A 15,075-nucleotide genomic window follows, 5' to 3' on the forward strand; every position below is an offset into this window, starting at 1 on the left:
GACGAAGTCATCGATTTAAGCCGAGTTAGTGCAGTTGCTTCTGAGAGTAAAGGCCCCTGAACACCCGAGGGCAGAAGTCTGACTTCTAGCTCAAATGAAGATGACACTCGCACATTCGCTTGAACAACCCCTTTTTATAGAGGGGGGGGGGCTCTTTTACAAACATCGCAGATAGAACATAGGGTAAAGAACAAAAATGCCCGAACCAGGACGGTCAGATCACGGGGACGATGTACTATCCCTAGGTCAGGACGTCGGCTATGTATTATGTTAATGATAAGCTATAAAATATATTTTTATATAAAAAAATGAAACTTTAAAAGTTAATTTAACGTTTGAATAAATATTATTAACTAAACTTTGGGTATTATAACAGCATTACAGTGGCAAATATTATAAATACTCGCTATACTTGTGAATAACTATCCTAGTAATCTGAATCTAATAATTTGGTCTGAATAATCGATTAATTTATATGACACTCTTCACATTCAAACTACAGAATCTAGTAAGTTTAATAAAATTATAATTAAAAAGCATTTAAATGATTTAAACTTTTGACACTATCTCAAATAGTAAAAAACACTATTAAAATGTTCAGTTAAAAAATAAGAAGCTTTGTAGTTAAAAATCCACAAATATTTCCGAGACAATAAAAAAAAAATCAATTCTACAGAGAATACAAAGATATTACATGTATGAATTAACTCTTTCATTCAGGTTCCAACGGAAGAAATAAAAGCCATTAGACGGATCAATCTGGTAAATGGTTTTTAAAATGAAAATAATTAAAACTAATAAATAATCATATTACATTTGTTGCTGAAACAACTAAATCACGTTTCCAGTAATTGATATTTACAGTTCGACATGTTCAAATCAGTATACACAGCCTAACTATCACGTGAACTGTCAAAAGAAAAATGAAGACAAATTAGTAAAAGCTGTCATAGAAATGCCATAGAAACATCGAATTGTTTTGCATGAACAATGCAGTGTCGGCTATGCCACAGCTATGCACAAGCCGGCAACCTATCACGAGAACTAGCAAAAGAAATAAAAAAAAAGCAGTATAATGAAGGTTGTCATGCAAATGAGTATTGTATAGCTCTGTATAGCCTGATGTTACCTGAACATGAACTGGCTATGTTCAAGCCCAGATAACATCCTCGTATCTTGCTATGTTCAAGCCAATATATACAACCAGTATCTCATTACAATTGACTTTAAGAAGTTTTAGCGTGTTATCTCTCTTAGCCTCTTATCCTATTTATAGGACAGTAACATTTCATTTCGTTGGCTAAATTGAGCATATCCTCCATACTTCCCCTACCCCCACACCCTTTTTACTTCATTTAAAAAATCAACGTCCATTTTGAAACCCCTAATTATTCGGAACCAGTATAAATTATCCATCAGCCAAATTTTGAAGTGTCGCCATATTGAATTATTTTCGAAATAATTCAAAGAATTTAGGAGTAACTTTATTTTCTGATATTTTGCAAAGTTTAAAAAAATCTTTTAATATGCACCTATAAAAATTTATTTTAAAGTGAACTTTATTGGTTTTCTTAAAAAAAAAGTTTCCTTTACAAATTTGAAATTTAACCAAATTAAACTATCCATCAGCCAATTTTTGCCGTCATTTTAAATTATTTTCGAAACAATGCAAAGAATTTAGGAATAATTTTACTTTCTGATATTTTACAAAGTTTTAAACATCATTTAATATATACCTACAAAAATTTATTTTAAAGTAAATTTTAAAGAATTTTCTGAAATTTTTTCTTTAAAAATTTAAAATTTAACTAAATTAAACTATTCATCAGCCAAATTTGCAAGTGTCACCATTTTGAGTTACTTTCGAAATAATGCAAAGAATATAGGAATAACTTTATTTTCTGATTTTTTAGAAAGTTTCAAAAATCTTTTAATATGCATCTAAAAATTTATTTTAAAATGAGTTTTAATGGATTTTTTGAAACTTTTTCCTTTAAAAATCTGAAAATTAAATAAATTAAACTCTTCATCAGCTAAATTTTGAAATGTCGCCATTTTGAATTATTTTCGAAATAATGCAAAGAATTTAGGAATAATTTTGTTTTCTGATATTTCACAAAATTTTAAAAATCTTTTAATAATTACCTACAAAAATTTATTTTAAAGGAATTTTTTCGAAAAATTTTCTTTAGAAATTCGAAATTTAAAAGTTATTTTAAACATAGGTATTTTTTAACATAATTTTAAGGAAATTAATTAACTGAGATTTAGCGTTAAATTAAGTTGAGCTTAACAAGGCAAAAAAGTATAGTAAAGCCTTTTATAGAAATAAGCATCGTATTATTTTGCATTAAGGATGCAGCGCTACTTTATCAACATCAATGTTAAATTCATAAGAAATAAATAAAAAAACGTAAATATCCAGTTACTATGACAACGGACAAATGTCAACAATAAGTCAGTGAAAGTTCAAACAGAACACACTCCCAAAACAAACGAATGAAAGATGAAAGCAGCTGAGTTAGCACAATAGAAAGACAACATGTGACACCAACTCACCATTCATCGAGGAAATTTCCGGACAAATTTCATAAATCGGCGACAACATAATCCCGGAAGTGGAATACCTCCTCTCCAGGAAACTTTCCCATGAGGTAGCAGTTCTCGGTTTCGGTCTGAATTTCATTCTCACCTCCAACCCTTTTCTTCACACTGATACAACGGAGACATAGAAGAAACGAACGCCAGACACAACGCTACGATATCTGATGATTAACTTTTCCTCATTGTGATTTACCTTTTGCGACACATGTGTTTCGATAGATGCAAAGACAGCCACAACAGAAGAAAAGAGAGAGAAAAAAAAAAGAAAGAAATAAAAAATAAGATGATAACCCTCGTATTATGCGATCGAAGGAGATATGACAACGTTCACGGTCGTTTGAATCGAGAATACTTGAGCAAAAGAAAGAGGGGAAAAGTTCGATTTGGATCACGTTTGACGTTTTTGTTACAACTTTTCCAGCGCGTGAGAGATGCATCCAGGTCCCTTGTTTTCCTTCCTTTTTATGTGCTAGATATAATAATCAATATTATGAGCACGTGTGTTTCGCTTAGTTTTCAAGGTTAAAAGATAACATTTCGTAAATGGAAAGCTATATAATTTGTTGAGCGAACCGTTCAATATCATCTGTGTTTGACAGCTCACAGAATTAAAATCTCGTGCAGAATAGATGAAAGCGACTGCAGTTTAATTTCAATCATTTTAGCATAATTATATTTTCCATATTAATTTGTGAAGGAGAGCAGAAAAATCAATGAATTGATTATTTAATGAATAAGGTTTTTAAGCTATGCTAAAAATTGAAGTCAGGCACTTTTGAGGAGCTATAGTAATAGTCCCGCTGAGTATTATATTATTATTATGGGCATTTACAGAAAATTCTCTTCGAAATAAAGCTTTGAAATACAGTGGAACTTGCTTAATTCGAATTTTTTTCCTTGGTCCTTTGAATTTCTAAACATATTGTGGAAAAAAAAAATCGCATATACTTTCAATTTATTTAATGTGACAAAAACGTAAATTACATAATGTGAAAAAAAATCGCCTATAATTTCAATTTATTTAATGTACATAATGTGAAAAAAAAAATCGCCTATAATTTATTGCATATAAATAAGTTAGATGTGAATTGAAATATTTTGAAGTTTTACATTATTGTATTATAGCACAGTGTATTTATTACTTTTTCATTAAACTTACACATTTATTATACTTTGTATTCTGTTACTAAATATTAATTTCACTTTATGTATAAAAATTACTTATTTTTTCTATCTATTAATTAAGCATTATTTACTAAATTATTAAATATCGAAAATAAATCCTAATTTCTAATTCGGATTGTTCTCTATTTAACTTCATTTGAATTTTTTTTTGGATAAATCTAATTTTTATGGTAATCTCAACAGTTTCGATTTATACAAATTACACTGCATTTTTTTTTTTCATTTTAAGTATAGCGCAAACTCGTTTAATTGAACCAATTGGGACAATAATAATCTGGGAGAATCAAAAATAAATTAAACTTAATTTCCAATTAGATAAATAATTTTTCAATTAGAAAAATAAAAATATAAATTTCATCAGTGAAGTTTAAAATCTCTATTATATACCTATATATCGAAATATATATTTTAAAAATAAATGGTTCACATTATTATATAAATACTTGAGAGTTAAACTTTCTTTTCCTAAAAAAAAAACTTCTTGGATCAAAAAACGTTTTTCGGCAACACTACAAGTTTTTGTATTCTGAAAATTATCTCCTAGACCAATATTTTGACAACCTTTTCTAAAAAAATTGTTGACTTTTAAAAAATAATAACAAACACAGTTAAATTTTTTGGTACCATCTCAGTTAACAAAGATTTCGGTTAATTTAGGCCCGGATAATTGAAATTCCACTATATTTAATAAAAACGATTTCTAGGCAAAGAAGCGTCTTATAAATTTCTTTCTTTATTTTTTTAGGAAAGATATTGCTTCCCCGATTTAACTAAATATGATATTCATGTCTTCCAGATTTTAATATTATTATTATTACAAGAAAACACACACAATTTAATTCAAATCTCAGAAAAGGAAGTCGAGAAAGAAACGATTCATACAGATCTCTCTTATACACACTACAAATGAAAACACGTCTGCACTTTTAAAAGATATCGCAGAAAACATCTGCTGCGCGTGGCAATTTTTTTCCTTCTTTTTTGGAAAAGGAAACGATAGTGGTAGCAGTATAGATAACTGAAGTAATCAAAATGCAATCGTAAGGTTCTTTCATTTTTTAAAGTCTAGTCGCACAATCTTGCACTTTCATAAGTTTATATTGAAGAATCAGTTTTCAAATCCCAGCTGCTGCTTCGGCAAAATCAAAGCATTAAGTTGAATACCATTTCACTGGTTGCCTTTAAAAATAAGTGATATCAAATGAATAAAATAAAATTTATCAAAAGAAATAGTTTATTTTTATAAAGAAAGAGTAGTGCCTGTTTTTGAGCTACCGCCGTTGTATTCATTCGGACAGCCAGCCAGCCTTTAACGAGATTAGTCTAAAATTGAATACAATTCTACACTTTTGGTGTCAAAAATACACTTGAAGTTGCTTTTTTAAATTATCGGTGTTTTTTTTTTTTTTTTTTTTTTTTTTTACATATACACAAATAGACAGACAAATTGAGTAAATTCAATGTTTAATTCAATAATATTATTCGATTCAATTAAAGAAATTCAAATTCAAATTCAAATTGACGACAACAAGAAGTTAGGGCAAATGAAAACGTTGAAAAGTCATTTAGAAGTGCGAAGTTTCCGAATTACAGGAGCATCGCCAATTTTTGTCGCCAAATATTTTTGCCACTTTGAAATATAACAACTAACCATTCAGTCAATATTATTTAAAATAATTTGATAAAAATAATATGGCATCGTTAAAATAATGTATCTTTTTGTGATAAGATGTAGTTGACTAACATGATTAAATTAATCTTATTAATACTCGCTATCTCCGCAGATCATTTGAATGTTATTAACACTATATTGATCAGTTCTGAAGAAATACATTTTATCAAGACAGGGAAAAGAAGTAATTTCCATATTGGTTATTAAACATCTTAAAATTATATATTCTTCGTTTATAACATTTACATATATCGATCACCGCAACAACAAAATTTTAATTTGAGAAAGTAACGATTTATATTTAATAATGAATGAAAAATTAATGTTAGCAGTTCATGCAATTTAAATAATTTAAATTTACTTTTAGTAATGAATGTGTTTATAATTTCTTACAACTAGTGAAAATACATAATTATACGGCGAACATGGAAACAAGCTAAAATCGCATAATGATCCAAAAAGAATCGCGTGATTCTCGGAAGTTAGTGCTCGGAGTCAATGGGGGGAGGGGGGTTGCATAATCTCCCAGTATAATATTAAATTGATTTGAAGCAAAATGGCTAAAAAATTACATTAAAAATATTCACTTGTAAAGTCTTTACTTACATATTTCATTTCATATCTTTATTAAAATTTGCTAATGCACATCAATACATTTTATGTTAAATTATATTAAATTTATCATTTCATAAAATATAAAGGTTGATTTTAAAATAAAAAAATAAATAAACATCAAAGTTTCTTTGTAACTGTATATAATAAGCAATTAATCCTACAATGTATCGTGTAGCCATTCGGCTACTCATTTTTATTTACATTTATAAGCTTCACATGACTGTTCCAAAGAGCAACAATGAGTGTTTAAATATCTATTTTTAAACGCTTTTTCATAAACATTTGTAGAAAATTGTGGCAACCGATTGTGGCCGATATGTGGCAACATTGGTATTACAATTAGATTTAAACTGGAAACTTGGAAAAATATCAAGATGGCTGTTATATGTCTAATTCTATCATTAAAAATACTATCAAAATATTTTTTTTCTCGCATTGTAAAAGACATATTGGTAAAAAGGGACTTTTATTTTTATTTCAAAATTGTTATAATGTGACTTGAGTCGCTAGGATATTGTTTAATTCATAATATAACAATTTAGCAAATTAATTGTTTTTTAAAAATTTCTTGAAAAAAAAAATTTTTTTTTAAAATTTCCTAATATATATGCAATTATTTAAAGCGCATATATTTTTTCTGTAAAAATTTTTTAAAAAAATCATGCATTTTAGGGTTAATTCTATTGACTGATAGTCGTTTTAATTAAAAAAAACTGATCTAGTAGTGAGTAAATCCCTCCTTATAAAAATGCAATGCTTTTAAAAACTCCATAAATTAATGGTAACAAATAAATAAATAAGAGCATTAAAGAAAATTAATTCGTTAAAAATTAATAAATGAACTTCTTTTATATTGACTGATTCAATTTCAAGTACTAATGATGCCTCTTGAAATGTTTCAACACAAATGTTTGGTTAATAGAGTTAGTAACAAACAAAACATGCGTACAACTGAAAATTTTAGAACCTACCGTGATTCAAAAAAGGGCTTTGGTTTGTGAAAGTCGCAATAGTATCGAAAGAATGGGATGAATACGTTCCTATAGAAATAAAAGACAATAAACAAAATATTAGGGAAAAAAACGTTTTGCATTTTTTTATAATTTTTTACGCATGATATTGAAGCAAACATTTAATGAATAGATGCATCTCATAATTTAGGAAAAAAAAATTTCCAAAATTTTTTATTCCTTTAGTTCTCATATTAAGATAACATAAAGTTTAGAAAGATCAAAATATTGCAAGGAATATGTAGTAAAAAGTTATCTTACGTTTTATATGATGTCCTTTTTCCTTCTTAAAAATGTATGAAAGATTCTGAAGCTAAACTACCATGGAATACTAGCATATATATCCAGTGGCGGATTTAGATATTTTGTGGCCCTAAGCAGTGCACATTAAGATGCCCCCTCTTTTAACCCCCTATTAAGATGCCCCCTCTTAAATGATCAAATTTGTTCCATCGTTAAGCATATTTTAAGTATGTTTATGATTTTTTTAGATTAATATTAACTTTGTAGATATATATGTAATGATATGTCTTAATATAATTTAAAGCTCAATTAAATTCTAAATTTTATCTTAATTTAGTCAATATTAACTTCATTCTAAAATGTCCTCTTATTTCCAGATCCAATTCCCGCTTTTTATTTAATTAATTTTACGCGCTCCCTAGAAAACTGCTCATTTCAGCATGTTCTCACGCTCTGAGCGATGGGATAAAAATCCTTAATGCTTACCACATTCTTTTAAAAAATACCTAAAATTCCTTTATCTAAATCGACATGTGGCAAAGAAATCCCTATAAAAAAATCTCATAGTAAAATGATCGAAGGGGAAAATTTCAGGTTATTTTTTGCTCTTCTGTTCTTTTATCGCGATGTAGACTGACGTATCTCATCGCTTCTTCCTTGTACATAATATGCCTCCCTTAGTGAAATAAATCGAAGTTTTAAAGTTTAAAAAGTTTCTTCTATTCGCCCAGGCGGCAGCTAAAATATGTTTAAATTATATATATATATATATATATATATATATATATATATATATAGTTTTTATTTGTCTATTACGATTCCAGACTGCGTGGCTTTCACGCATATACACAGATTATTAAAGCAGATATTCGATTTTATAAATATTCTAATGTAATGAAATATACAGTTGATAAAATGTTAACATTATCAGAATTTGTATTTTTTATAAACTTATTTATTAGGCAATTAGGGAAATAAAATCGTTTAATCGACCTGTTTGTATTTCCCTCTCAGCACAGCGGCCTAATCTATCTAGTTAGAAAATATTGTAAGTAAATGCAAATGCAAGTAATAAGTAAGTAAATGCAATTTCAAATTTTCTTGAAAAACACTGACATGCAGCACCGTCTAAGTGCGATCACATCCTCCTGTCTAGTGCAGGAAAAAAAAAAAAAGCTTTTATCAAGTGATCTGTTTTTTTTTTTTTTTTTTTTTTTTACAACTCCTTCGCCACCTTACCTCCTTAGAAATCGCAAATGAATAATTTGTAAAGCTTTTAAGTCATTCAATAATTAATTCATTCGTGGCTTTGACAAGGTACAATGCATTCAAACAAACAAACAAACAACAAACAAAAAATTTTTCAATGATGATGATAACCATTCAAAATGCCATAGAACGTTAATTAATTAAACTTATTTATTGAAATTCATTATTTAAAAAATTATTATTATTAACACCTTACTTATTAAAATTTTTATAACAAAAAGGTAAATATTTATTGCTATTTTATATTTAATCCTTTAAAGGGCAATTTTTTTCTAGTCATATTATGTTAAAATATTTTTAGGCTTGAAATTAGAATAAGAAAAGGGATTCATTTAACTTATTAGATAAATTTAATTTGATTAATTAATTTGGCTAATTAATAATTAAGTAACAAATAAAGACACATCATTTTGTCTGTGATAAAGAACTGAAGCATCTAAGTTTCTGACTTACCAAAAAAATTTGTCAGAACTTATGCCAACCTACATAATTTCATACAAAGATTGATAAATTTGGCGGGAAGCATAATTCCCACGGCCTTAGAAAGGGTTAAAATAACAGTAGTGTTATATTTTCAGACCTAATTCTTTTTTTTTTCTTGATTTTTTTGGTAAATCAAATTTAATTGCAATTCCGAATTAGACAAATTCTTCTATTTGGCTATAAAGGACTTATTTTCCTTTTCTCTATTTTTATATTTTAATGGTTAGGAAAATTATTGTGCTTTATGTTTATACAAGACCGCTGTGTAATTTATTTTCTCTTATTTCGCAGCTTTATTTATTGAAATTTCCTTTCCTTAAATCTATAAAATTTAGATTAGTCTTTAGATTGCCGACTAAAGAGATTAGTCTAACACCGAGTTCTTTTTCTGTTTCCAGCGTTAAATGCTAACTCAGTTTTTCTTAATTTTAAATTCTTTTCAGCACATTTGCGTCACAACTGAAAAGAATATTCGGCATAAACATAAAAAATGAAAGAAAACTAATGCACTTTTAAAGAACATTTTTTAAACAAATAATTACCTTTGTTTAGTGTATATTTAAATTAGACAACGTTACAGTAATTCTTTTACGTACGAGTACATTAACAATAAAGTAACTAATGTGAGTTTCGTTCTGGTCGTTAGGAAAATGTTTACGGATATGTAAACGTAGAAAAGGATAATGTTCCAAGCATTTATTACGTTAATTTTATCATTACAAGAAGGAAATAATTCAGAAATGTTCGCCATTTCCTTAAAGGCAACAAAAACCATTGGTTGAAAGTCTTTGGAAAAACCAATAAAAAAAGTTTTGTTTTGATTCCGATTGTTGATGGTTTATGGTTCGCCAGTAGTTATTTGAGTGCAAATTAAATTAAGAAGCAGTGATTTTAAATAAAATATAACAAAAAAAAAACAAAGTATAATCTCTCAAAAATAATTCGTTAAGGCTGTCATTTTGCTTCCTGTTATTTAATGATCATCGAAAACAAAATAAATTTATGTATAAATTGGAAAGGAATCACACAAATTAGATGAACTCGAACACTTTCTTCCAAGTTTTAAGTTCTCGAAATTATGCCATGTTCTAGAAATTGAATTTTTGTAACATATTTCTTAGTCACACCCAGAGCAATGTTCGGAAATTTTGTATATTTGTTTGTTCCGGATGAAAAAAGGCTGTTTTCACAGTTTGATGATTATGTATAGATGAATTACATTATAAAGGCCGTATAAAATTAATTTTTTCAAAACTTTTTATTTCTATGTCCACAGAAGCCTTTTCATGCAATTATCCGCCATATTTAATAAAAGTTTGTAATTGGGCGCATATGTTTAAATACAATATTTGGAGAAACAAGCGTTTGTTCCAATTTTTTTGGTACGTCCTGTATATATTATGGTTAATATGATTTATTAGTTATTATTAACAATAATCAATAAAAATAATTAATTAATTTATCATACTAATCGGTTAATATTAATGATATTGACAAATATATATTTCAAAATGTACTTTTAAAAAGTTAAAATTTGGTTTAATCAGGATATTCTAATTTTGTACAGTTTATATTATGGGTTTGTCTAATACTTATAATTTTTCTATTTAATTTTTTTCTTTTTCAGATTAATAAGATTTTATCTAAAAAGGAAAAAGCCATGCTTTCAACCCCCTCCACCCCCGCCCTCAACCTTCTCTTATCCGGTCAGATATACAGGTGTAAAAATAGAGACATGTTTCGAATGGCCAACCTAAAAATTTAGTGCAATAATAATGCTATCATGTACTTTTTCCATGTCAGAGCACAGTTTCACTCGTCTACGACAACAATTTACAACAGACACAACAGAATTTACCTTCGCCTTCCGGGTTTCTGATAGTTTTATTTTTTTTATTTCGCTTCAGTTCACTTTAATATTTTCTGGAACAAATATATATATATATATATATATATATTCATTTTTTTTTTCTAAAATCAAAAAATTCCGAACTATTAGACGAAAGAGTGAAAAGCTACGTTTCGTTTTATTTGAGTTCTTATTCATACTTAATACAAAAGCTTACAAGTACATAGTGTGAATTTTGTAATGAAATGAATGGCTTGAAAAACAAGTTTATTATGGTTATTTGTGTATATGCCACAATGGAAATAAAAATGATGCTTTGAGGAAAAAAAGAAATCCAGTTGTAACAAAATTTAAATACAATGAAGTGTGACAACTTTTCCTCCAATTACGCCATCACGGAAAAAGAGATATTATGGAGGGCGCGAAACTAGAAAAGAATTTCAACAAAGAAAATCTAGTATGCAACTATTGATCGTAATTTCAAAGGACAGCAACGTTAATAAAATATATAATTTTGAAACCTATGCATACAATCTGATATTCAAGATACAGAAATCAAATCAAAACTCTTATTAATGGACAACTGAAACGGGCAAAAACAATCTGATTATTCAAGTTTTTCTGCAAATCTACTTAAATATATACATATATTTAAATTGCAAAAAGAATTTATTTACGCTCTTGTAATAAATGTAAAGCGAGTTGTGTTAATTCAAATGGACTTAAAATGAAATACTTGAGAACATATTTTAAGTATCTCACAACAATACTTTATATTGTTTTAATTACTGAGTTTAAACGTACACGCATTACGATGCTTACAGTTGAAATGATACCCGATTTTGTTAGATCAGGTACAGGTTGATACTGATACTCGTTTGTCGGAATGAAACCGAATATTAGTATCCACTGTACCTGATACAACTCGGATGTACCAAGGGAATATCAGTATCAGCCACCAGTCTCAGACTTGCATCGAGACTGGTATCTGATAATAATACGAATATAACCATAGAGCTGAGAAACTGATAGAGGGAGTGCAACCCTAATTTGGTGTAGGACAAGATAAAATCACGTGACTTGTGGACAGAATTTGTGTTCACTGTAACAGCATTCTCCGTTTCCCATTATATTTCAATGGCAGATTTTTTTCTCGCTTTTAACTGTTGGATTTTAAAACTTATTTAAGCCATGGTTAACTATTGCTGTGCAATTGGATGCAAAGAAAAAGCTTCTAAGGATAGTTCTGTATCATTTCACAGGTATGCACAATAAACATATTCTGTTTATATCCATTTTAAGTCAATTTAAAATTTCGTAACCTCCATCACTCTGTGATTTTGGTGTTATAACTGAATAATATTTCATAGTTTGGTTTAGTTATTGTATTAAATTTATTTAATTTGTTATTAAACTTCATTTAAACTGATGTAACTGCATTATATTTTGTTACTTGCTTTATTTTAATCTCGAATGTGTTGCAAGTGCTTGGCTGCAAGCTTGGCATGATTTTTTTCTCGCCAATACAAGTGTTTACATAAACACTATCGACCGATTAATAATTGTGTATTTATTTTAGTGCAAATAAAGTTCCTTATTATTTCAAATATGTTGTTTCTTTTTTACCATAGATATTCGAATCGTATTATACCGTAAAAGATATTAAATCATCGTTGTGAATGAAATAGTGAAACTAAAACGTTTTATTGAAAATGTTATATAGTAAAATTTCATAAATATGCTAGCAGTAATTGCATGTTTTTATAAATGTTAATTAAGATCTAAAAAGAAGTTAGTGGATATTCTAAAGATAAACTATTAAAGGAAGAAATGCTATCTTTACAGATAAAAATTTTGTCTGAATGTTAACATTTATTAATAACTTGCGACATGCACATACCCTAAAATCGTTTTCGTAAAAATTTCGAATTTTCTTATTATTTTATATTAAATCAATACATTTAAGATTCCAAAAATGATTTAATTTTGTTTCTGCGGTAGTTAGAAGCAAAGTTACCGCCAATACTATAAACCAGAAGTGAAATATTTAAAACTGATATTAACAAGGAGAAGGCACGAGATTTAAAATTGAATTCGGAATGAGATTTTGTATAATGATAGTATACATTTAGAATGTTTATTAATGAAAATATTAAGACTTAATAGACAACCTTAAAACTTTCAAATTAGCTTATATACTAATAATGTGTTACCCAAACGATCGCTCGATAGGTTAGGGCACAAGTGTAGCATTCAGGAAACCTGGGTTCGATTCTGAGCTAGTGTTTTTTTTTTTCTTTCTAAATTATTTCAAAATAATTTAAGTTTTAATTAATATCTTTTTCATTTTTTATGCAAAAATAAATATTATTCAGAATATTCAAGGAAAAAAAAAAGACTTGGGTCACTTTTATAATCTGCTTTTATTATAAAATTTTTTTTTTTAATCTGTATGAGATAATGATAAAATTATTTGAACAAGTAATGTAAAATTTAAAGATGTTTTTAGGTAAAGAAAAGAAATAAAATGTTTACTTAAAGAAGAATAATACTCACTTTTAATTAATGCACAAAAACAAAGTAAAAAAGTAAACATAATTTAAATCAATAAACTCGCCTACTGATGTAAAAAAGAAAATATTATTTTCGAAACCAGTTTGCTTAGTTTTCAAAGAATGAATGAATATATATATATATATATATATATATATATATATATATATATATTGTTTAGGAAATATTAACCGGAAATGAAAACCGACCGGACTCAATGCCGGGAAACAAAACGTTGCGCGACAGTTTTTGAATATGCCAAGATTTGCGATATGGTGCCAAAAAAGGCCAGATTTCTCACAAGTCGCATGGCTCATGTTGCGTACACTTGTTTAGACTAGAAACAAGCGACTAGCTTCCTCCATTTATATCAGCTCTATGAATATAACCGAGAATCGTACCGAGTTTCCATATCAATTGTATTTGGCACAACTTATCATACTACTGACACATCTACTGTCTATATCTACTGGCACATGATATCAGTCTAAGCCATCAGTTCCAAATTTGCATCGAGATTGGTAGCTGACACTAATACGAATATGATTCCAAATAGGGATTTCGCTTCTTCAGAAGAGATATTGGTAACGATGTGTCAGTAGTCTTGGTATTGACAGAGACTGACGGATGGGCGAAAACAGGAAAGGAAAAGTTTTGTCGATATAGTTAGTGGAGATAGCGGAGATGTGCTATGTGCCGTCATATGGAGTAAAGGGCAGTAATGGCTGAGAATGAAATATATGTGTGCGTGTGTGTGTGTGATTCTAAATCTAAATTAAATCCTAATTAATTTCCAAATTTTTATCTTAATTTAACCCATATTAACTTAATTCTAAAATGTTCTCTTATTTCCTGATTCAATTCCACCTTTTTTATTTAATTAATGCTACACGAACTCTGTAAAACTACTTCAATACGCACTTTCACATGTTACACGTGAAGGGATAAAAATCTGCCAAGTTAAGCGAATTCTTTTAAACTTATCTAAATTTCATTTGCCTAAATCGACACATGTAAAGAAATCTCTATCAGAATCTCACAGTATAAAAACCACCGGGAAAAATATTTCTGCCTCTTTCGCCCTTGTGTCGTGCCTAATTAAATGCCTAATTAATGCCTGTCAATGCCTAATTAAAATTAAAAATGTAAAAATTCAAACTGCCTTCGCTCTTTTTGGCCACGAAACTTTATATATATATATATATATATATATATATATATATATATATATATATATATATATATATATATATAATAGAAAAATGTTATTCTAGTAGAATGTAGAGAAAAATGTTATTCTTGTTCCAAAAACTGACGCCGAATAGTTGATACTAATAGTCTGCATAAATCTTGAATATCTGATACGAATTATCAGGTTGTCAAATTAGCATTCAACTCTAACAATGACATTAATAAAATCAATTCTAAACCTAACGAATTCTAAAAATGAAATAAATGCAGGTGAATCCATTCTTAAATATTATTAAACGATAATGTTTCGGACTGCAAGTTCGAATTTCTAATAATTTTTCTTTGTTAATAAGATTTTGTTACTTACATTAAAATATTCTTTTTTATTTTAAATTTCGTCT

At 28.1% G+C, this 15,075-nt stretch overlaps 1 protein-coding gene across 6 annotated transcripts in view; it reads right to left on the reverse strand.

Moving 5' to 3' along the window:
• Positions 1-15,075, reverse strand: part of LOC129971471 (oxysterol-binding protein-related protein 8-like) — a 242,769-nt gene that overhangs the window by 89,379 nt on the left and 138,315 nt on the right. For 4 of the 6 annotated variants that reach the window (XM_056085271.1, XM_056085268.1, XM_056085272.1 and 1 more), the window contains one exon: positions 7,048-7,116. The exons of 1 other annotated variant lie outside the window; for it this stretch is intronic. In XM_056085271.1, coding sequence (XP_055941246.1) covers positions 7,048-7,116 — 69 coding nt within the window. Of the gene's footprint in view, positions 1-2,559; positions 2,785-7,047; positions 7,117-15,075 lie in introns of those variants that run through there. One more of the 6 variants, XM_056085273.1, reaches the window with a different exon arrangement.

This window comes from Argiope bruennichi, chromosome 6 (genome assembly GCF_947563725.1).
Source record: "Argiope bruennichi chromosome 6, qqArgBrue1.1, whole genome shotgun sequence".
Lineage (NCBI taxonomy): Eukaryota > Metazoa > Arthropoda > Arachnida > Araneae > Araneidae > Argiope > Argiope bruennichi.